At 44.3% G+C, this 24,682-nt stretch overlaps 1 protein-coding gene across 6 annotated transcripts; it reads right to left on the bottom strand.

Annotated features, from left to right (window-relative positions):
- Positions 1 to 1,746: 1,746 nt before the first annotated feature.
- LOC120812238 (suppressor of tumorigenicity 7 protein homolog) lies at positions 1,747 to 22,569 on the bottom strand. 6 transcript variants are annotated; one of them, XM_078097386.1, is made up of 17 exons: positions 12,920 to 13,051; positions 12,563 to 12,690; positions 11,715 to 11,803; positions 8,228 to 8,310; positions 6,499 to 6,652; positions 5,546 to 5,600; positions 5,132 to 5,247; positions 4,962 to 5,037; positions 4,717 to 4,871; positions 4,535 to 4,632; positions 4,279 to 4,408; positions 3,716 to 3,788; positions 3,416 to 3,518; positions 3,091 to 3,241; positions 2,919 to 3,011; positions 2,292 to 2,434; positions 1,747 to 2,126 (listed from the first exon to the last, which is right to left on the bottom strand). In XM_078097386.1, the coding sequence occupies exons 4-17, from the start codon at positions 8,303 to 8,305 to the stop codon at positions 2,031 to 2,033; spliced, it is 1,521 nt and encodes a 506-aa protein (XP_077953512.1). In that variant the 5' UTR covers positions 8,306 to 8,310; positions 11,715 to 11,803; positions 12,563 to 12,690; positions 12,920 to 13,051; the 3' UTR covers positions 1,747 to 2,030. The 6 variants fall into 6 exon arrangements, with proteins under 6 accessions (XP_077953512.1, XP_077953513.1, XP_040023988.1 ...); XM_078097387.1 differs by having other exon boundaries at positions 4,279 to 4,393; XM_040168054.2 differs by lacking the exons at positions 11,715 to 11,803; positions 12,563 to 12,690; positions 12,920 to 13,051 and adding an exon at positions 22,256 to 22,569.
- Between the last annotated feature and the right edge of the window lie 2,113 nt (positions 22,570 to 24,682).

The following is a 24,682-nucleotide window of genomic DNA, read 5'->3' as shown; positions in this document are numbered from 1 at the left end:
CAGGTTATCTACGGTCATCTGTATACAGGGAAACAGCTTTGCATAGCAAATGGAAACATCTTTATCTTGTATTCTGGTGTTACTAGTGGTAACACCACTAGTACTAGTACTAGTTTAGGTGCAGGATTCTTGGTGCACAAAGAAAAGCATTATGTTTTTGTAAGCATTTTTTGTTTTACACAGTATCCGACTATACAACAATATCATGTTCCTGTTCAAAAGTCCGCCAATTCCGGGCGATGTTCCCGTCAAAAACGAGGGGGTCTGGTCTGCGAAATCCATCCGCCATTATTCCTTTAGCTGAGACGTTAGCCTAATTGTCCGCTCCGCTGGAGACAAAAAAATCACGTAGAACTCACATGCGATAGATTTATCCCTCTTTTGACACCATGTCGAAATGAGTGAGGAGTCAGTAAGTTGAATCCAAGCCGTTGGTCTATTGCACAAACTTATAATTTACGTAGAGTCGTGTTTCTACCGGCTACGCTATACCATGCTACTCGGCGGGGAGATGCGCGTACCCCGACTTCACCACGCATGCACACCTTTCGAGTACGGTGTCCCGCAGCGTACACACGGAACGCGAACGAGAAACAATTCAACACAATGATCTACACCTTACATTTGTCCTTGCATCTCTCTGAAAACGCAGAAGCATAATCTAGGCTTTTTGTATTGGAACCACTACGTTGTTTCATTTATGTGTTCTATACTGACACCTAGTGGTGAATGTTAGTTGCCGCACTGACTAGCTAGCAACAACAGGAAGTAACGTACAGGAAGTGGAGTTCAGGAAGTTCACCATGCCCATGAGCTCAAGTTAGCATCTTAGCCGTCAATCTTTATAATCCTGTGCTTTAGAGTCCACAAAATCGGCTTAATCCGTAAATTTGCCACTATTTACAGTTGTATTAACATGTCTATGTCGGTATTTGTTAAGTTCCACTACAATGTAGTCATGATGTCGGTATGAGTGTGTTATTGCATAGTCATTACATCTTGGCGCTAACAAACAGAACGCGCTGTGTATTTTATCTGTTATATGTTATATGTATTGAACTGCTCATGGCTCATGCTAACAGCTTTTAGTTCCTGACCGATATCATTTGTGCTTACAACGCACTTGCCTTTTGTATTGTGCTCTTTTCAGTTTTACAAATCCACATTTTCCTGCATTAAAGTCTGCCAACACAACCAACGTCTGTTCCTTGGAGAATACGGTGCTGGAAAATATATGTCACGCTGGCTGTATAGCTAGAAAAACGTTTCTCTTCCAACAACTTTTAGCGATGACAGCACACTTTTAGTCATCACGTAGTGTCTATGGAGCTTTATCGGTGAGGAAACATCGACATCAAGGGTTTGTGCCTGGAGAGGTGAAACGGGAGCTCTGCCTTCAGTCCACTCGGTAAAAAGACGACTGCATCCAGAAAACATACTGGGTGACATGAGATTCATGTGTGAATGCAAACGTTATTGTTACAGGACTGAAACTCAATGAGATCAAGCAGCGCGGCCACATTCATTTTTTATCTTGCTATTTAAATTGTGTTAAAGTCGATGCTTCTGTTTTATGTTTTAGTTCGTTAGAGGGTGCCGTTAGAATGTGTTTATAGCCATGTGACTATCAAAAACCGGTACGGCCGGCGAGAGGGTGGAGCTGGCGGTACGCCAGATGTTTTGGGGCTTCTCACAGTCACAGCCGGTAAAACGGCAAGAATCAAAAAACGGCAGGAAGAAGCCAGCTTGCAGCATAACACAAAAAGTCCTTTATTGTATTTTTTGTTTTTTCACTTTTCTAATGATGGCAATTGATCACATTTTTTTCTTTTTTGTACAACAAAAGAACAGCTTTGAATGATTGAAACCCCCCAAAAATGCTTAAAGTCAAAACCAACTCTGGATTCCAGTGTTTTGGCTTTTGTCAGTTCGGTTCTGAGCGCGCTCCTTTGGCCACCAGAGGGGCGCAGGTCAAATCCAGCGCCAATCAGTTCAGCGGTCTCTGTCCAGGAGGGGGTCCTGGGTCCGGGTCAGATGCGGGTGAGTTGGTGCCAGAGGCTGGACGGCAGGATGCTCTCCACCTTCTCCATGATGAAGTTGAGAGGAGCGAACAGCGTGCTGAGGAACTAGAAGAAGAAGAGGAGGAGCCAAGAGCAAGAGACGACATATATAAAAAAAAGCTGAAAATAACCCAACTTGTTAAAGAGCTTCATCAGCTGGGAAGATGACCATGAGAGGAGCTGCTAGTGACAGCAGGAGGAGGCTCTGGTGTGTATGTGTGCGTGACTCACAGCCTTAGCGAACACCCCCATGAGCTCGGGGAACTGGTGTGTGAGCAGAGCCAGCATGGCGGTGAAGGAGCAGAGTCCGGCTGTGAAGAGGATGAAGAAGGGCAGCTCCTTCTTCGGGTAGACCGACACCTCGTGAAACACTGCTTCCACGTGAGACAAACACACACACACAAATACAATATTAGTTTATACATTCAAGTACACATCTGGGGTACTTTTTTCATAGGAAACTATTGTACTTTCTATTGTACTTTTACTTATTTTGTTTGATAGCTTTAAGAGTTGAACAAACAACAGATGAGTTTAGAGACTGTTGTTTTGTTTCAAAATAAAATGCAGAAATATAAATATCAGTATAACAACATCAGTATTTTAACGGTACCTTTACTACAGTGACTACCAGTAACATTATAGTTTATATTTTTGTCCATAGTCACAACGTTAACTTATATACATTTACATAGTTTATGCTTTATGAATAAACAACAAAAAACAAAAACAAACTGTTCTTCACAGTTTTTTCATCTTTAGCAGAAGAGATATCGCTGTAAAACAGCAGAAATATTTAAACTCAAGTTACTGTGTAAATACGCCTCGTGTGTGTGTGTGTGCCAGGGCGTCTCTTACTGGGTAGCAGCTCCCTGTCGGCCGTCTCTGTGCAGATGGGGTACGGATAGAACAGGTGACCTTTCTCCAGAGGATACGGGATCATTCTGAACGCTGCACACACACAACACACACACCTCAGTACGCTATGTAACATGGCCAGTAGTGTGTGTGTGTATGTGTGTGCACTCACTGCCCCCCCAGGTGCAGTGCAGCAGGTTGAGCGCCCCCTCCACCCTCTTCCAGTGCTGCAGGTGGAAGAAGGCGTAGGCGATGGCCTCGCTGTCTCCTCTCTTCAGGATGTGTTCTGGAGGAAGAATCAGACTCTTCATCTCCAGCAGATACTGAGGAGGAGGAGGACAGGAAAAGAACAGGATTAGACCACCGCTTTGAGCGGCTGTGTGTGTGTGTGTGTGTGTGTGTGTGTGTGTGTGTGTGTGTGTGTGTGTGTGTGTATGTGTGTGTGTGTGTGTGTGTGTGTGTGTGTGTGTGTGTATGTGTGTGTATTTGTCTCTCACTTTCGGCACGTGGGGGTTGAACTCTACCGCTCTGTGGATGGCTTCTATTGCGTTCATCTCTGCTGTGCTCAGCCCTCGTCTGGATGCTGCCTCTGGAGAGAATCTACACACACACACACACCACTATGTAATTAACTTGTTTTGGATTTTACCCACATTAAAACTCACATTAATCCCTGTGTGTAAAAAGTGTAAAAAGAAAAGTCTCTGTCTCTCTAAAACGAGTCATGTGTTGGTCTCCACTGGGCAGGAGACACGTTAACACACTATTGAGTTACAACAGAACAATTGGGTACTCACTTGTCTGACACCGCCCTGGCTTTGAGCAAGGCTGCTGTGTAGCATATTGTGGCGGATTTGGGTAAGCTAATATCTGTGGAGACAGCAGACACAGGGAAGGGGGTGGGGGGTGTCACATGATGTAGGAGAAAGACGAGGTCCTGTTAAAGACCGGCAACGTTTTCATCGTTCTGAGTACGAGACTGTCGGAGCCTTTTTTTGGACATTTATACAACAAGTATAAAGGAGGAGAACGGCCAAAATAAATCCACTCTGTTGTGTTCATGAGACATCACAAAGGACTCGGCAGCTTTTGTGATGTTTACACACGTTGTAACGCTTAAGTGGTGAAACAGGAAGAAAAACTTCTTCTCTTTGGATTCAACGAAGCCGAATGTCACAAGAAGCTGCAGCGGGAGCACTAGAGGAACTGTCCTCATAGATAGATAGATAGATAGATAGATAGATAGATATAATCATCTATCCACATCCGCAGATCAATCCGTGGATGTTTCAGAATATGGATTTCTTTTTGGCTCGCGGGTTAACATCAGTGAGAAGCGCCGCGCGTCTCGGCCCCTCACCGTCGTACTTGGCCAGAACGGCCTGGACGTCGGCGTAGTTCTGGAGCTCCAGCAGTGACTCCAGCAGGTTCTCGTGGATGTTGAACATACTGAGGAGAGGGAACTCCTTCATTAACTGGAAAACACACAACTGTTGTTACATGTAATACCGAGCAGGGGCCGACACATGCACACAGGGTTCATCATTTATGCATATGCGGCTCAGTGTGTGTGTGTGTGTGTGTGTGTGTGTGTGTGTGTGTGTGTGTGTACTTACATCTCTCATCATTTTAACAGCTTCTCGTGTGCGGCCGAGCTTTCTGGAGCACATGGCCAGTCTTCTCTTTATGTACACCAACACGTTGGTGTCTCTTCCTGGGGGAGGCAAACAGACCCAGGATGTAACACACGCGCTCACACACACAGACACACGCACACACACACACGCACACCACTCACTGTGCTGGGCCTCGTACTGCGCGCCGTGGTGCTGCAGCTGTTGGCTGCGGCGGTAGCAGCCGTCTCCGGCCTTCAGCGCCTGCTTGAAGAGACGCTCGGTCTTCATGATGGTCGTGGCCTCTTCCTCCGCCAACAGGATAAAGGCCGTGGCACAGCTGCAGGAGAGGGGCGGGGGGGGGTCATTAAATGAAGTGCCAACGGACCCTGTCGAAGCTTTCCCTTATGAAAAGAGGGGGAGGACTCACTCCTCCAGCTCCAGAGCCTCGTGCGCGGCGGAGATGCGAGCCTGTGGGTTCCTCTCTCTCCAGGCCTTCTGCATGACTGCCACCAAACAAACAAACACAGGTCACATGTCAGAGCTGCTCGCCTCGCCGCCTCCCACCAACACGCCGCCCGTGCGCCCGCGCTTGCTTACTGGCGTCGGTGGGCCGCAGGTGGTCCGAGTCGCAGGTGAAGAAGGTCTGGTGGTCTTGTGCCGAGAGGTTCATGTCGTAGTAGGTCAGCGGCTCTCGACCAGTCACCCACGTGTACCTGGAAGACAGCAGAGGTCAAATGTCGCTCGGCATGCTGAGAGGAGAACACGATGGGATCGTGACATCACAGAGAGTGAAAGGAGGGATGAGGAAAAGAAGAACAGATGAGAAGACGTGCAGAGATGTAGGAGAAAACAAAGCAGGTAGAGGAGAGAGAAGCTCCGTGAAGTTTAATAATTAAACCGGTGAGCAAAAGAACGACGGCAGTGAAGAAGAGGAGGACTTATGAGGAACAAGAGAGAAGAGAGGAGGAGGAGAAACAATGAGGAGACAGATGAGGAGTTCTAAACACTCACCGATTGTATTCGGCTCCACGAAATAAATTCAGCGGATTTCTCCACACTTTACATTCTGCAGGAGGGAGACGGGTGGGGTAATTGGTGTCTAATTAGGAATTGTTTCATTTTTCATGACATGGTGAGAGATGCCCATGAAGAGCCTTCCACAACTTCATTCATATAACAGAAATCATCCCATATTTCACAATAATGAACTGAGCTTGAATCCACCAACAAGGGTAAAGACAGGGTTAAAAAGTCTGTCTCAGACCAGCAATGGAACAAACTACATAATTATTTACACGGAGCAGATCATTAGCCAGAAAACGCAGGATTAGTGGAGCCGGAATAATGAAAAGCTTCTCTTCCACTTTCAACTTTTTCATTAAATGATAAAACCATGACTGGGAAAACTAATCTGTGTTCTTAATTCGTCCTTATTTTCCTTTCATAATCTGGTTAGAATATATACAATAAAATAATATAATAAAAAGAATATCAAACACTTTCAGTTCAGCATAATTTGTTGATCCAAAAATAGGTCTGCACTTACATACCACTTTGTGTTGTGCAGTGTGCGTACCGATTTTACAGCTAAAACGCATTAAACATGTTTACATTTAAATGTTACATTAAAGCCGCAGACACTTATAGTGAAAATAAAGTGTACTTGTATTATAATTAGTGCCAGATGTCATCATCAACATCATTCTTGGATTTCTTCTGCAGCTGCTGTTATTATAATTCTATTCACCACTAAAATCATCATCATTCAGATTATTACGCTGCTGTGTTCTGAAAGTAAACAGGACTTTCTCTACGTGAGTCTTGTACTGTATCTCTGGCAGCACACAGATAATATGCAGACATGTTATGACCTGAAGGGAAGGAGGCTGCAGGGACTCTGATGATGATGATGACGACAGCCTCTCTAGAACATTTCGCAGCAGTGGCTCTGCCTCTCATCTTACCGGACACACTCTGTCGGTTGGAATCGTTGGCCTCTCCGTTGCTGGTGTTGGGGGTGCTGCTGTCCACCCCGCCCAGCAGTGGGCGCAGGTGGCTCACAGACACCTGCTCTATGAAGGAGGTCCCATACTTCCTAAAATACCACCACTCAAATATCTGCAGAGGGAGAGAGATTTAGTGAATCTGCTCATGCGAGTTTCATTCAATGAAAACATAATTGGTTCTACCACAAATTCTCCACAAAAGCAATTTAAGTCCAGTCAACACGAGGTAGAACATACAGAGAAAGATCCAGCCAATTAGATTTCCCACATTAGAACTGGACGTGCACAGAAATTGGCGGCTAGAAAAAGACGATCCACTCAATAACGCTAGTGTTCTTCAGCAGAGCGGTTTCATTGGGAAAGAAGATGATTCACAGCGGAACTCAGAACACTACGCCTGCAGAAGGATCAGGCATTTAGGAGCGGGGACAAAGACTTGTACACGAGTCAAAATACAAGTTTAGCAAGGCGGTGAGAGATGCTAAACGACTGTACTCTGAGAAACTCCAACAACAGTTCTCAGAAAGTGACTCTGCTTCGGTTTGGAGAGGCCTCAAACACCTCACTAACTACAAGCCAAAATCCCCCCACTCCATGAATGACCTCCGCCTGACAGACGAGCTGAACGAGTCTACTGCCGATTTGACAATGTCCTGATCCCATCCCCCACAGCTCCACCAACCTCCTACAGTTCCCCCACCTTCCCCTCTTCCAGCCCATCAGGGGCTCACGCTTCTGTATCTGAAGAAATTCAACCTGCTAAAGACGATGATGGTGCACTTTTACACGGCCATCATGCTCCTCCATCACCGTCTGGTACGCCGCAGCCACAGCCAAGGACAAGGGCAGGCTGCAGCGTGTCATCCGCTCTGCAGAGAGGGTGATCGGCTGCAATCTGCCGTCCCTGCAGATTACGTAAATTGGCTTATTTGAGGAAATTGAACTTTCTTGTTTCTTGTTCTTCTGAGTTTGTACCCCTATGGTTGAATGCACTTATTGTAAATCGCTTTGGATAAAATCGTCCGTTAAATGAAATGTAATGACATGTAATGTAATGTCTGCTGTTATGCACCAACCGCCAAGTCAAATTCCTTGTATATCTGACATATTATGGCAATAAATGTTTCCTGATTCCTGATCCTGAATCAGAGTACCTCAATAAGTGCACACAGAGTGGTGTTTGATGACAGAACTTGAAGAGATCTTTGAGGCTTACAGGGAAATGAGAGTGAATCATCTCTCAGAGCAACTCAACAACTTCTGTGTGCCTCGTTGGAGCGACCAATGGGCCACAGGGACGAGGGACCGACGAGCTACTTCAGACACACAGACCGACAACTGCTGTGTAGTAGAAGAGGTTTAAAAAAACAAAAACACCTGCACATGAAACCTGGATTTATTGCAATCTGAGGACTTATTACTGGCGTAAACATCTAGGTGATCATCACCGTCTCTGGAGCATCGGAGGGAAACTGGTAATATCTACACACTAATCTCTCTCTTTCAAACCTTGAGAATGGAAACTATTTGTTTTCTCCCTTGGAGGGAGTATGACAGCAGGACACCCTCAGTTATTCAGGAAGAAATTATAACTGTGTTTTTCACATTAAAATGTGCACCGCTGAGAAAGTGTTTTGTCCCATCGCAAGATATTTAGAACTCAGAAGCTAGAGCACAGATTTCTTACCAATATGAGTCCTGATATGAGGGAGGAAGTGCCCGTCAAAGCCACGTAGAACTTGGGCGTCAGCGTGTTGAGGAACATGCTTACTGCAGGGACACAAGAAGGAGACAAATATGAGACGACCATTGCCCCTCTTCAGAAGCCCTCCCGCCCTCACCCAACCACCAGCGCGGGCGTCTGTAAACACATGTGCTATTAATATCCTGGCAGAACGAAGAGAGTCCTCCTCTGCCATCTGCTTTCAATCTAGAAAGTCTCGGCGCAGAATCACAGGAATAAATCTCAGATTAGCAAACTGGTCGATGACATTTGAGGCTGCAACCTTTCTACTCATTATCGTTTCTTTAGTCGCGGCAGGATGTGTGCGACGTCCAGGCTGTCCCTGATGGTTATTCTGTTAATACCGAGCCTTGTTGAGTTATCTGCAGGTAAGGGCCTCCTCCTGACGGAGGGGAGGGGGGTAATGATCTGTTTAGAGATTAGCAGCTCAGAGGTGTGAAAGACAGTTCAGTCCTCCGGTCAGGAGCGTAGCCAGGACATTATTTCTGGGGGGGCAGCTCTGGCCAGTCTTTTATTTGGGGTGGCACTTGATTGTCAAAAACTACTATTTTAAAACTCACACACTGCATCACTCAGAGCAGCAGTTTTCTAAGAGAAAGATGAGCCCATCTAGCCCTAAACAATGGATTGAACCTTCTTATGGACACTAATGATGTCTTTTTGATAATCCCATGTTACTGGAATGGGTGCTTAGATAATGTGCGATTGCGATGTGTCATGATGAGGGGGTTCGGGACTTTAACATGAGACGGGGATGTTTTTAGTGCAAGTGACAGAAAGACACAATTTGAATTGTCATTTTAGGCGATAATTTATTTAGGTAAACTGTAGCATTTTAAGTGCAATATTACATTCATTTGCGATAATGTATACATATACGTATATATAAAGAGAGAGAAACGCAAAGACATTACATCACACACACATGTCCCATAATACATAAAGAAAAACAAATATCAACAATATGTACAATGTACATTGAACATTATCACTAAAAACAGTGATCAATATCACTAGCTTCTACATCAAACAGATTGTGGTGCTGAATGAAAACAGAGCACTGACAAACCAGATCTAGAAGGGGCACTCTTTGTTTGCGTGTGTGTGTGTCTGTATGTGTGTGTGTGTGTGTGTGTGTGTGTGTGAGAGTAGGTAGATCTATGTAAACAATTTTACATAATTGTCTTTATGTTTGTTAGCTTATTTATTATTCTTGAGAACATATCTGAGAGCCTGTCTGGGAACCTGACCAGATATGTCTAAATAGAACAGACATGTATTAACATTGCAATACCAATAATATGTCCCATAATACACTCTAGGAAAAACTAAAGATGTAAGATGAACAATATCACTAGCTCGTCCTGTTTATTGTTGAGGCTGTTTATGATCCAGAACTGGCAGGTATAACAAACAGATGCTGGTTACTTAGCCATTTACAGCAGCTGTATTCTCCAGTTGTGATGATTTCTAGCAAATCGATCAACAAACTCATCTAAATTTAAAGACGCTGCCCTGCTGTGTTCTATGCTCAACACCCCAAGATCACTCAGCCTATCATCTCCCATTGTAGTTCTCAGGTGTGTTTTGACAAGCTTCAAGCAGGAAAAACTGCGTTCACAAGCAGCTGTGCTAGTGCAATTTTGCAAAGCCTGGAGAAAACATCAAAGACCTCCTGGTATGGTTCAATAAAAGCTGCCAGGTCTACAATTGTAGGTGGTCTCTGCATCCCTTGTTTTACCTTACGATCTAAAACTCTTTTAATTTGGTAGAGCTCATGCTCAAGGTCGACAAGGTCACACCCATACAATTTGGCAAATGCAAAAATCTTTGTCACAGAAGCTTTTGCTACTTGGATTTAAAGCTTGTATTCCACGCATTATGTCACAATTCTGATTGGAGAATCTGTTCCTGAGCTCACTGAGCATCCGGTCCAAAACCAGATTAAAGATTACTGTCCTGTAATAATCTTTGCCATTGCCTGTTTCTTGGCTGCCGACATTAGACAGAACATGGTATCCCTGTAGCTTTGAACTTAGTGATCTCTTACGTTTTCGAGCAGTGTCTATAGAGACATCACATTGCTTTGCAAGCTCCAAAACGTTGTCCCACAAATCACCGAACACCTGCTCACCCCTGTAGGATTCAAAAGTACTAATAAGTGCCTCCACAAGATCCACTGCTCTGGCCAAATCAAGACAGGAAGACTGGAGCATGTTTCTTAAATATGGCAAGAAATACAATGAATTGGAAATCAATCTGAGGCAAAAGGCCTCTAGCACCTACAGATCTCTCGCCACTGTTCTCATCACCCAGTTCCTCAAGCACTTTCACAACTGCTGGCAACCTATCCCATAAATTACGGCAAGCATAATATCTGGAGGCCCACCGTGTGTCACTCAACACTGCAACTCTCTGGGTGCACCTGTATACATCTCCTGTAACCTGTAACCATTTGGGATGCACTGCTGATCCAGACATGTAGATGTACAGCTGTTTTAACAAGGAAAAGGAACATTCAGCCTCTGAGATTCCTCTCACGGTGTCCACAAGCACCAGATTAAGGCAATGCACGTTACAGTGAACGTAGAAGGCCAGCTTTGCTACTTCCTTAACTCGGGCCTGTACACCGCTGTGCTTGCCACTCATGACTGCAGCCCCGTCATAAGACTGCCCAACAATGTTACTTATATTCTAGACCATATCTCGACAAGAGGTGAATTATTTTCACTCTCCGCATCTACCTTCTCTGCTACCTCGAATTCCAAAAACTTTCAAGGATTTCACCATTTTAATAGTATCTAAAAACAAAAGACGTTTGTTCCATTTTTTTTTGTCTATAGTCTCATCCACAAGAATGCTAAAAGCACCACTTTCCTTGACTTCTTATATTATTGATGTGCGCACCATATCTGCTAAGCATGACAAAATCTAATTTTGTATGTCAGGACTTGTATATTTAGCATTTCTGGGACCATCCATCTTTTTCAAAAAAAAATTGTCATGGTTTGCTATGATATTCAACATACCCAAAAAGTTCCCTTTCCTGCTTGAAGCCACAGATTCACGATGCCCTCGCAGAGCAATGTTCTCGGTTGCACAATGAAGAACCACTTCAGCAAGAGTTTTGTACCCCCTGTTCTCTTCTACAGTTTTGTTGTAGTCTTTATTTAATTGTCCCATTAGAGATCCCTGATTTTTTAATGCAATTTAGTGTTCTTTCCTTGCTAGCATGGCATTCTTGTGATGCTCAGATCTACTGTGTGCAGCATACCGTCCGTCTGTAGCCTTTTCCAGTTTTTGAAACCTGAACCTGAAGTAAATGTAGACTCAACATGGCCAGGTAAACTGAAATGCCTGCAAGCATAGAAAAAGCTAGAGTCTTCACTGATGGAGTATTCTAACTAGGGGTGGACTCCATACCACTCACCCTTGAAGCTCCTGTTTCGGTCTCCCTGGAATGTCTTGGGGAAATGTAGTTGAGGTTGCGCTGGAGCTTCACCCCTGACTTGGAAATGTCTGTAAAACACCAAAGAATCCCATTAGTATCAGCTTTTAACATAAGTGCTATCCACTTCCAATCACATGTTGTTCTTTTGTTGTTTTTTAAGACTAAACATGCAATCATTAACATTTTACATATTTTTGTTTGCCATAACCCGACCGACGCTGTCCCATTCTTCAGCTACTGATAACCACTCACCTGGAGGGCAGACTTGTTAATCATTCAGTTCTCTTCTCCCAGAATCACTCTCCTCCTCCTGCTCTGTCTCTGACAACTTGTCTCCTGAACATTCACTGCCACTGGCGTCTTCCCTTTCTGCACCTGTTCTGCTTTCTCCACTAGCTCCTTCTGTTTCCCTTACATATCTTTCTGCATTCTCTGTCGTGCTAGTTGATGCTTGCGGGTCTCTGAACGCGTGGATTTTCCTGTCTCCCCCTGACGCATGTATCATTTTCATTGTGTCATCTTTAGAAAAGTTTTACAAAACATTAACTATAGACTGCTTTTATTTCAATTTCAAGTGTAAACTAGCGACAGTGTGTTATCTATGGCTAAGTGACACCTGGGAATGGACTTAAGCTAACTAGCTAGTGCTAGCTCGCTAGCCAGAGATAATCTTAAAAGTTTGCAAAAGTAACAGCAGCAGCCTTACTCAACTCACTCTCCCAAAATTCCTCAATGTCGAAACATTCTTACACATTAAATTGAGTGTGAAGATAACTTTATTTTCTTATCATTTCAATGATCCTTTCAAGTATCTCCAACTTACTCACCTGTTAGTTACAGTGGTATCCAGTGGTTAGCTGCTAGTCTCCATTGAAGCGCTGTCAGAATGCAGGCATGTTGGTTTGTGTCTTGCTGTGTTGATGGGGGCGTGGCCCAACATGTTGCAAATATGGGGCTTGTAGCATAAGTGACAAATGACAACATAAGACGACTTGATAAAAACAATACTAATGCATTTATTTCAGCTTTATACCGTTTCTGTTCAGGATGGTTTTTTGTATTTACTTTTTTTGGGGGGGGGGGCACGCCCCTGACACTTACGCTTACCATTTACCGTACCGTCAAACACCTTATGTGTGTCTTCATCAGTTTTCAGAATATCAGAACGGCTAGTCCTGACCCACCTGAAGTCCCTCAACGACCCCCTCCTGGACCCCCTGCAGTTCGCCTACAGAGCTAACAGGTCTATGGACGATGCTGTCAACATGGCTCTCCACTACATCCTCCAGCATCTGGACTCCCCAGGAACCTACGCCAGGATCCTGTTTGTGGACTTCAGCTCTGCATTCAACACCATCATCCCGTCTCTGCTGCAGGACAAACTCTCCCAGCTGCACGTGCCCGACTCCACCTGCAAGTGGATCACAGACTTCCTCTCTGACAGGAAGCAGCACGTGAAGCTGGGGAAACATGTCTCAGCCTCTCGGACCATCAGCACCGGATCCCCCCAAGGCTGCGTTCTTTCCCCTCTGCTCTTCTCCCTGTACACCAACAGCTGCACCTCCAGTCACCAGTCCGTCAAGCTCCTAAAGTTTGCGGATGACACCAACCTCATTGGACTGATCTCTGGTGGTGACGAGTCCCCCTACAGGTGGGAGTCTGACCATCTGGTGTCCTGGTGCAGCCAGAACAACCTGGAGCTCAACGCTCTAAAGACAGTGGAGATGGTTGTGGAGATGGTTGTGGATTTCCGGCGGAACAGAGCCCCACCCTCCCCCATCACCCTGTGTGACTCCCCCGTCACTATTGTGGATTCCTTCCGTTTCCTGGGCTCCATCATTACCCAGGACCTCAAGTAGGAGCTGAACATCAGCTCCATCACCAAGAAGGCTCAGCAGAGGTTGTTCTTCCTGAGGAAGCTGAAGAAATTCAACCTGCCAAAGACGATGATGGTCCACTTCTACATGGCCATCATCGAGTCCATCCTCTGCTCCTCCATCACCGTCTGGTACGCTGCAGCCACAGCCAAGGACAAGGGCAGGCTGCAGCGTGTCATCCGCTCTGCATAGAGGGTGATCGGCTGCAATCTGCCGTCCCTGCAGGACTTGTTCGCTTCCAGGTATCTGAAGCGAGCTAAAAAGATCGTGGCCGACCCCTCCCACCCCGGATAAAAACTGTTTGTGCCCCTTCCACCTGGCAGGAGGCTGAGGTCCATCAGGACTAAGACTTCCCGCCACACGAACAGTTTCTTCCCGTCGGCAGTCGGGCTCATCAACAGAGCCCGGTCCCCCACTGACTGACTATAACACTCCACCGGTCACTCCCCTTCACACTGCACATGTCACTTTAACTGTAATTCATCACTTTGTCACTCGGCACTTTGTTACTTGTTCGTTAGTGCACTTTATGCTTAATATTTTTTTTTTACTTTTTTAATATTTAAAATTTTTAACTTTATTCTCTTGTTTTATACTAACCCATAGCCTTATTCTACTAACCCATTGCATTAGCATTTCATTTTACTTTATTTTATTACTTGTGCACTGTTGTCTTGTCTGTCTACTGTCGCGCACCAACCGCCAAGACAAATTCCTTGTATGTTTGGCATATTTTGGTAATAAATGTTTCCTGATTCCTGATTTCAACTTCCCTTGCCCTTCTTAACTTCCATTTTCCCATCAAGATCAACCATCTGTTGGCCCACTGAGGGCACCCACCATTACAGTCAGTTTACCATTGTCTTTGTGACTTTCCATCACAATTGGACTTGCATTTGCATTCTCATCAGTCTTCAGGGCTGCAGCAGCTTTCGGGGGTTTCAGCAACACTACTGTTACCTGCGTTCTGTACCTGTGAACTCAAAACTCAAAACATGGTTTGTTAGTGACCTCGAACATTCATGTGTTCCTAATGAAAATGATAGATTATCAATATATCTGCAGTTACATGTTTGTATGTTTTGTTGATAAAATCATTACAGGATGATGGTCTGTAACAAAGTTTTCCATTCTGTACTGTTATTACTAATGTTGTCCTATAATCTAAAATTTGCTTCCATCATTAAGATGCTGTATGAGATGTACCGTGCACTGTACATCTCATATCCACACTCAACAACTTGCAGCCTATCACTAAGTTTAGGAGAAAATAACAAATTATTTACAACAAGGTCTACAGATTTGGCTCAAATCACATTATTTCCCCCTCATTTAAACGTCTCCCTCTGTGCTAACTATTTACATATATTCACCCACTGGACTGTTGATCGTCTCTACGTCCCTATGGGTCGCACCTCTCTGGGAACGACTCCCTTTTGTCTTACCAGACCGGCTCCACAGACAGCGTCCTGTCATTTGTCTCTTGCGGAAGTCCCATGGGTGTGTGTGCTGATGTGTGTGTGTGTGTGTGTGTGTGTGGTGATGTGTTGTAGACTCTGGTTAGAGTCTCTCTCAAACTCAGTAATTGTCAAAATGTTTAAACAACAAATGGGAAAATTGTGTTAATGTAAGCAGAGAACATTTATATAAACGTTAAAACATAAAGAATCACATAGAGCCTAGAAAATGTCCATAGACCGTTTAAAATGCAAGAATAAATCACATGGTCCTAAGAATGGATACTATACTATACTAGGTTTTCACTCATTCCTTAGTATGACCGCTCGGTTAAATAACGTCGCCCATCCACTTAACGTTAACGCTACACAACCGAACCTTGTCGGTAACACACACAAAGACGTCCTAACAAACTATATACAATGTGCTTTTTATCACAACAGCCATCCAAACTACGAGAAAAAAAAAATCTTAAATTTAGTTTACCTCAAAACATCGTATCTCCACTCACACCTAAATGTTCTATGATAAACTATACAGCATTTCGGTTTTAAAACAACTGGTTGCCGGTTACCTTTTCGATGGCGCCGTGTGAGTGAAGAAAATCGATCGCTGGGCTTTGTTCAGATCAGCTGTTCCTCCGTCCGTCCATTGCTCTCCATCACGTCGGGGTCACCAAATTATTGCGTTCAAAAATGAAGAAACGCTAGACAGACAGAGGTCATCGCTGATCAAAAGGTTAAAATCAAATGTAAAAAAAGAATAGGGGAAGTCCGTGTTAGCCGCTATGCTAGTGTTAAGACACGGGTTGTTGTTAGCTTATGCCATACGGGGGGGTTTCAGCTTGTCTCTTCATGTTTATGTCTGACATGAGTTACAAACACATTCTAATGCCGTTTTAATATATTAAAACTGCATGTAAAGCATTCAAATAATGAGCCGTTCGCAGAGGTGCTCAATACGACTTACCAGAGAAGACTTCAGGACAAATTAACTCATCTGCGATGTTGCGTTCAGGGGCACTGAGAAATGATGCTTTCAGACGCAAAATAAAAAAATGAATGTTGTTTAACGCGTAACGTAAAGCATAATCCAGAGTAGCAGACTTAATAAATAATTATTATGAGGGGCATACATGTCCCTAAAGAGCATTCATATCATCATAGATACCTGAATATAAAGTAAAAACCAGAAAACTAACTAATGAGGCATTATAACACTGCAGCTCCATTGAATCATTGCAGGGTCCACAACACAAAAACATAAACACACACATCCCGCACGGCAACCAGTGAATGACAGATTTTTATTGGACAGTAATAGACAGGACAAACAAACCAAAACACAAACCCAGATACTCGCATGCGGCAAATCCAAAGGGGTGAGGTGACAAGCGCTCAGGCAATGACGTCACAGGCTCTGAGCAGTGGCCATAATAAAGAGGTCGGAAAAAAGCATAAAACTGAATACTATTTGCTAAAAGTAATATTGCAATCTTAAGGCAGAGTAAATCAAGCAATACCGTCACACATTTATTACCTTGTATGTAACGATTTGTTGCTTGTATAGAATATGGCTATTTGAACTGTAACCTTAAGATATTACAGAATACAAGCTACAGTATCTGAATGTCACCACACACATCATTCTCCTTCAGTGTTATGCTGCTTCTCCCTGGCTCCATAAAACAGAACTAAATGTAAACTTAGTTTATAATAACACCACTGAACTAAATGTAGTTAGATAATAATTACACCACAACACAAAAGGAACAAAGTTCACCCCAATTCAGTTTCTTTGTGTATTTATTCAGTGAAACAGTCACAACCTTAGATATTAGTTAACCTCTAAAGCAGCGGGCCCCCCTGGTGGGCCGCGAGAGGTCATTTACAATACATAAATAAAGTTTTTTAATTTTCAATTTTTAAAAGTTTGAAATTAATATAAAAATATTTATGATGAGGCATATTAGGTATGTGAAACATTAGTTGATGAAGCACAAACAATTTAAACGGACAGATTAATAAAACAATAAGGCTCTCGCTCGAAACGGCTGCTCTTGTCCGCTTGTCGTTGTTCAACAAACGGGGCGCCCTCTTGTAGTATTAAAGTAAATATACTGCATTTTCCGCACTCCAAGGCGCACTTAAAAGGCTTCAATTTCCTCAAAAAACGACAGTACGCTTTGTAATCCGGAGCGCCTTATATATATGGATCAATTGGTTAATCGGTTGATCCACACTGGTTGTACACGGCGCTCAAGGCGCTCTGCCAAACATGCCAAAGCTCGTCTACGACGGCGAGATGCTGAGCGGCGCTCAAGCGCGTGAGATATGGAGCTTGTTTCAGGGCGCGTCGGAGAAACAAAGCTGTCGTTCTCGCCGAGAAGTTCATGAGATTAAAGAGCGAGAGACGGCGTCTTTTTCTCTACAGTAGCTGAACCATCTTAAAGGGGAAATAAGTTATTCTAAAAGCAGCCGAAGATTTAAGGCGTGGATGGCGAGGGGGCGGCGGGGGCGGACGCCCCTCGCGACATCGATCGGACCCTGAAAGCACCGTCTCCACCTCCCCACACCCCCTTGTGTGAATGCGTCACTCCAGCCAATCCAAAAACGGGGTTTGTAACCAATCAGGTGTAGAGACCATGGTGACTGGCTCCGCCCCCTTACTGTCAAAAAGAAAAACAGCGAGCCCGTAGAAAACACCTTTGAGCGCGAGCAAAGATTCTCCTCGCGAGCAACGAAGTTCACGTTTCGCAAGCGAGCAAATACCTCGCTCGAGACGGACTTTTGCTCGCGGATGTTTGATTTTGGTTAAATTCTTAAGCTTATTAATGTATTTTGATTATCATTTATTTAAACACAATTATCATTATGTTTTGATCAGAGTTGTGATTAAAGGTTTGGGTGGGCAGCAAAAGATTTTCAGATTTCAAATTGGGCCGCAGCATTCTTGAGTTTGGGAACCGCTGGTCTAAAGCATAGACGTTAAGGCATTAAAGTGACTTTCCACTAATATCTACGGGCATGCCCACTAGTATTGTTCGGGGGCTCTGATCACTGGTACCCCACTGTCAGAACTACTGCCCCCCTTTGGCTCGCCGATAGGCTCTGTGGACCAGGCCGGACTCATCAGACACATATGTATATTATACAAATCACCAGAAAAGTATTTACAGCATTTACGGTCAATAATGAAGATTCCATGAAACAAAGGACACCATTAAAAAAGCAGAATCGTTCTTTAAATATTTCAAATTTATTCCTCCATGAACATGTAACAAAAATAACACTAACTGAATAAATAACTACACATTCAGGAACAAAGAAACAACATAAAAAACAAATTAACTTTTAACCATTTCATTTTTGACAACCCGATTTCCGTGCTTCTGCAGCTTTACCCTTAGGGGCGGGTTGGTGATGTGGGGCTCTATGGATGCCCACAGAGCCCTACTAATGGTAGTCGTGTGGTCGTCCTCCAGCAGGAGGTTCAGGATGCCTGGAAAGCCCTCGAGCTCCATCACCCCACACGCATCCACCACCTCCTCTGAGATCACCTCCTGTGGAGAGAAACATTGACATCAGATATTCTACCTCAGTCAGCACTTACCAAAACACCAAACCATTTATCTCCCTTTTAATAATGCAAATAAACCAATCCCAGGCCTTGCTTTTTAAATACACATTTACTGTATGCATACGTTTTACTGTCAATTCAAATCTATTTCATTTACATTGAATACAATCACAACATTAATTCAGCAGACTTCCCTGTATAGTTTGAAGATGTGATTGAAAGACTTTTTTCAGCCAAAGTAGACCAACCTCAATGGAAGTGAAGTTGGTGGACTGCAGTTGTGTCCCAAACTGTCCCTGGTTAACCCTAAGATGGGACACCCTGACATTTGCCCCAACCTGGAGCACATCAGATGCTGCAGCTTCCCTCCACAGGCTGAGAGCCATCTCTGTTTCCCCCTGCAACATGGAGATGAAATTATATTTTAATACCTAATTTCTGCCTGTGTGTGTCTGTGTGTGTGTCTGTGTGTGCGTGTGTGTGTGCGTGTGTGTCTGTGTGTGTGTGTGTCTGTGTGTCCGTGTGTGTGTCTGTCTTTGCGTGTGTGTGTGTGTCTGTTTGTGTGTGTCTTTGTCTGTGTGTGTCTGTGTGTGTGTGTCTGTGTGTGCGTGTGTGTGTCTGTCTTTGCGTGTGTCTGTCCATCGGTCTCTCTCTCCATTTAATGGCTGCCTACCTGCTGAAGCTTAATCTGGCGCAGTGGAAAGGCCTCTCTCCCTTTGGTGATTTTCTTCACCATTGACATCTAAACAAGATGGATGTGTGAGTTATTAAGACTTTATGCCAACATGCACCAAATATCAAACTGGTTGCCCTTTTTTTACACCACCACAGGCTGAAACTGGACTTACTTGGACCACTTCACCCTCTACTGTGAACAGCCCCTTGGTGTCCGTGCAGCTGCTCAGGGGGGTGAGAGGAGATGGGGGCAGATGAGGCTCTCCGCCTGCCTCCTGAGCTACGGCGTAACCTCAATTGGGCCACTCCGAAAGAACATGGTTTCCCTTGAAATATTAATTGAGTAGGGCACGGACTCTCCTCTCAGTCCGTACCACCTCATAAAATAGCTCCCCCCCTCTTGGCACGTTGAGGAAAACTCCTCATAAATGGTGACTTTAGCCACCGACTGGCCATCAGTGAGAGCAACCAGGACATTCCTCTTAACCAGTCCTGGTCTCACACCGTTCACATCGAACTCCCAGGTCACCACCCTGGCCGGCTCTTTTTTAAAAACCACACACAAAGTGGATTGGTGGTGGCCTGTAATAATTATTGGGCGCTTTTGTCCACAGGAGTTGTTTGAGTGCCATTCTGAAATATTTAAATAAACACGTTAAACACAAAGTTAGGATGATTTCGGGAGTAAGCAAGTACACATTTAGTATGCTTTTAGTTTTTAGTTTTAGTTAGCCTAAAACAGGAGCTAAATGACTGATATTTTGAGTCTAGCTAGCAATGTTTAAGAAATTGATATATATATATATATATATAGACAGAGAGAGAGAGAGATAGCAATAGATATACGAATATACATATACACTATGTCAGATATTATTAATATAATTTTAATTGTAATCACATTTGAAGAAAATCTACTTACTTCTTTCAGCTCTTGAACCTCAATGAGTCAGATGTCAGGGATTTCACTCACTCACCGCTTGGCAACCAGTGAGTGACCGATTTTTATTGGACAGAATATACAGAACTGACAGCGATTGGCTAAGAAACAAAAACACGAATCCAGATACTCGCGCGCAGAAAATCCAAAGCCGTGAGGTGACAAGCACTCGGGCAATGACGTCACAGGCTCTGAGCCGTGCAGTACACACCCATAATAAAGAGGAGGTCGGAAAAAAAGCATAAAACATCTGACGGGCTAAAAACTCGGTGGTCCGGTCAAAATCTCAGAGATGTGAGAATTAGAGAGAAACGGACAGACAGAGAGGACGGAAGACAATTGCTTTACTAATTAGCTCAAGTCATCTCTTTATGTAACATTATGTGCATGAGCCAGTGGCAGCTAGCGCAACGCTAGCTAGTGCAATGCTAGCGCAAATTAGCTAGCACTATGCTAGATGGCACAATGCTAGCTAGTGCAATGCTGGCTAGTACCATCCCAGGTAGCAAACTGAAGCAGTAGCTATGTCTCAATACGTGGCCGGGGTCCTCCAACAACCGCATAGGCTGAACAGAGCGATCCCTGAAATAGATCCGTCTGTCCTACGGGAAGACTTCCTGTTTGCGTCATCGGCTTCCCCTCCGCTTCTCCCGTTGCCTAGCAACCGGCAGCAATTGACAGTAAAAGCAGTGAAACACCCAAACATGTACAAAATACAGATGAAGAAGGATAATACTCTTCTTATTTAATTTAATTTAGGGAGATATGCTTCTCCTCAGAGGCATGATATATTTCAGGCTGAGAAAAGAACATTTCCGGGTTTTTTAAAAGCTAATTAAATCAGTTAAGCCATGAACTATTAGCTAAAAGTAATATTAATAATAAAGAAGAGGTTGGAAAAAAGCCTCAGACTGTAGGGGGGAATGATACAACGGCTCATAACGACGTCAATGTCCATGCAGTCTCATGTGAGGAGGGCGAGACAAAGACAAAGACGGCGTTAGCCTGTTAGCTTTTCAGAAGGCAGAGATATGCTGGAGTTCAGATTCCCTTGTGTCGAGTCATTACACAATGCCCAGTGTTATAACACAATTTATATGTCACAGTCTCTAAATTAAACTAAAATGCAATCAAGACTGCCCTGCAATTAGCTGTGTGGGATCCTCGGGTGTTATGGCGACGACCCGGTGCTCTCACTTAAAGGAAAGTGAAGGAGACGCGCAACTAAATAAAGGGATTAAAATGCAGAATATAAACTGCTGAGCTGTTTGGAGTGAAAAGAGCAAGCAACAAGCGCAGCTTTGGTACAGACTATGAAACACAAGATCAGTACTCAGACATCCAGAATCATTCCAGAGCATTTACATCCACAGCGATGCGTCGACTGCTCGATCAGAAACAGAAAAGAGTACACAAGGTTTATTAGATCCGGTCCTGTTGTTGTGTTCATGTGTGTGTTTCTTTGTGTGTGTGAGGCTGACCAGCTTCGATAAAGAAAAGATGGATCGATCACTGCCGACTCTGAAATTGCCTCCCTCGTCAATAAGGCAATCGGAAAAGAGAAATCCATATTTTATTATTTGTTCTTTTATTTAGTCCTGGCTGATGTAGGCTATTCACCAGCAGTATTTCTTTAAAAGACTAAGATGTTGTTGAAGCAGCAGATTTACGACAATAATCTGTCAAAAAACATTAATTTCTAATCATGTCCCAAAAAGCGCAGAATGAAAGGAAACATATCGGATAATAAACACAAAGAATTAACGCCCCCCCCCCCCCCCCCCTCACGCCCCTCTAATCTCGCTTTGCTCAACAAGCCACTGTACACACATGCATCGCACGCACCCACCCACACACACACGCCTGCCCGCACACGCGCCGAGCAAACAGTCCACTCCATGAATATCACAAAAGAATCTACAGGCCCACCTGCTCTACACAATACAAAGAAAGCCACCGCTCAGTCCCCTTGGCGGCGTGTCATTGCTCACCCTCCATTCCACTGGGACGCCACTAACGATGGCTCGCACTTCAGATGCAAATAGGAAAACCGCCGGCAAATAGGGGGAATGCAAAAGTGAAATTCTCTCCTTCTTCCAGCACAAAACAGGATCGTATCTCTCCACTGGGTGTCCACATTCGTACAGCTTTCTCAGCAGCAGCTACCTTCCTCTCGTATGGCACATTTGGCAGCGGGGGTGCTGGTTTGGTCAGGGTTTGGTTGGATTGGCCGGGGCCCTTGAGTGACAGCAGGCTAACGCAATTGTGAGGCGGTTTCTTTGTAGTATCAAGGCTGAATAAATACAGATGGGTGGGGGGGTGATGCTACCATCACCCCCCCACCCATCTGGTCTTTGTTAGCAGCCCACCCAATCAATAACAAGGATTTTAATGAAGGGGGGTGGGGCCCAAAGTATGCCCAAAGAACATGCACAAACACCGAGAGCCGGACGGGGGGAGGAGATGGCGGGTTGGGGGAGCGGCAGCATGACCTTAGCTCCCCCCGGGCCCAGCCTGCGATCATTAAAACTCTAGCGCCGGCGTTCTGTTGCTGTTTGCTGAGGTTATGGATGGCAGTGGCTAATGGCCTGCGAGCAGGTCACGTGGAATACTTTCACAAGCGGCCCTGGATCCATATATGGACGCGTTGGACGCCTGTAAAAAAACAAAAATGACTGTAAATGATGGAAAACGTTTCCAAGTTTTCTGGTGGTTAGGGTAATCCTGCAGCAAAGAATGATAGAAGCAACGGAGTGGCGGCTAAATGTGCCCACCAGATAATTTAACAATAATAATAATAATGATTAAAGCTGCAAGCAGCTTTGGAAACCTCATTTTTAACATCCAACTTCCTCCAAAATCGAATTCACGAGACTACTTTTGATCAATTTCTGATTTGATTTAAAAGGATACTATCAATAGTTACACGATAATGTCACTTCAGCCGGATAGGACTGTGTAAGAATACGTGTTCAAGAATTGGAGCCTGGTCGGGGTTTTCAAAAATTCAGCCAAGGGACTTCTCTCGTTCTGGGAGATTTATTTGTCAGATCACAGGTCAAGTATCAGCGCTGTGTTTGCAAAGGCAGGAGCAGTTCAGGCAGCACACAGGCCGGAAGAACAACTCACTAACATCAGCAAGAACATCGTGTTTTATAACCCTTGAAAGACAGAGAAGGAAAGATTTCTATTGGCCCTAAACTGGCGTAGAGGAGGACCTTTCACCCCCCGCATCTGAAGATCCGGTCACATCCAATGTCCAGACTCCTGACTTAACGTAAACATCAGCGAACAGAGTGTGTATGTTGAATAGTGTTGGTGTGTCTCTAAACCCCCTTTGGCTGGTAAATCTGCTAGTTCACCCGCAGACCTTGCATTCCTCAGCCAGGACATAAACTGACTCCCCATCCTGTCAGACTCGTGTCTGCCTGCTCGGCACATCCTGCTTCCCCCCTTACCTAACTCTTAAATCAAGACAAGACAGCGAACCCCCAACTAAGCCCATGAAAAGAACTTTGATTATCAAGCAGTAGGATTTTGCAATTAATTCTCTGACATACTGGGAGCCAATGTAAGGATTTAAGAATTGGTGTAATGTGCTCACATCTTTTGGTCTTTGTTAGAACTCTAGCAGCAGCGTTCTGAACAAGCTGGAGCTGCCTGACAGTTTTTTTTGGAAGACCTGCAAGGAGACCATTACAATAGTCTAGCCTACTAGTTATAAAGGCATGTACAAGTGTTTCTAAGTCTTGAGCTGACATGAGCCCTCTAAGTCGTGCTACATTTTTGAGGTGGTAATAGGCCGATTTTGTCACTGATTTGATGTGACTCTCTAAATGTAAATCTGAATCCATAATAACCCCCAGACTTCTGGCTTCATTTGATGTTTTCAGGGACAGAGAGTGAAGGTGTTGGGTTACTTTAAACCTTTCTTTTTTTAGCACCAAATACAATGATCTCAGTTTTGTCTTCATTTAGTTGTAGGAAATTTTGACACATCCAGTCTTTGATTTGCTCAATGCACTGGCACAGAAGATCTATGGGGCGATTGTCGTTTGGTGAAAGCGCTACATAGATTTGGATGTCATCAGCGTAGCAATGGTGGTAAATTTTATTTTTTTGCATGATTTGTCCTAGTGGGAGCATGTAGATGTTGAATAAAGTCGGCCCTAAGATCGAACCTTGGGGGACTCCACACGTTACGTTGGTTGTTTCTGATACAAAGTCACCAATGGAAACAAAATAGTTCCTGTCTTGTAGATATGACCTGAACCAGCTTAAGACTGTGCCTGAGAGCCCCACCCAGTTTTCCAACCTGTCCAAAAGTATTGAGTGGTCGACTGTATCAAATGCAGCACTGAGGTCTAATAGCATTAAAATTGAAGTTTTGCCAGAGTCTGTGTTAAGACAGATGTCAT

This window comes from Gasterosteus aculeatus, chromosome Y, assembly GCF_964276395.1.
Source record: "Gasterosteus aculeatus chromosome Y, fGasAcu3.hap1.1, whole genome shotgun sequence".
Taxonomy (NCBI): Eukaryota; Metazoa; Chordata; class Actinopteri; order Perciformes; family Gasterosteidae; genus Gasterosteus; species Gasterosteus aculeatus.
This window is presented reverse-complemented; position numbering and strand designations above follow the sequence as displayed.

Excerpts from the sequence above, each read along its gene's own strand:
- LOC120812238 (XM_040168054.2), bottom strand. Across the intron at positions 4,872-4,961 it reads GAGGCTCTGGAGCTGGAGGA|CTGTGCCACGGCCTTTATCC; the intron begins GTGAGTCCTCCC and ends CCTCTCCTGCAG. Across the intron at positions 4,409-4,534 it reads CTGTTAAAATGATGAGAGAT|TTGTGTGTTTTCCAGTTAAT; the intron begins GTAAGTACACAC and ends ATGTAACAACAG.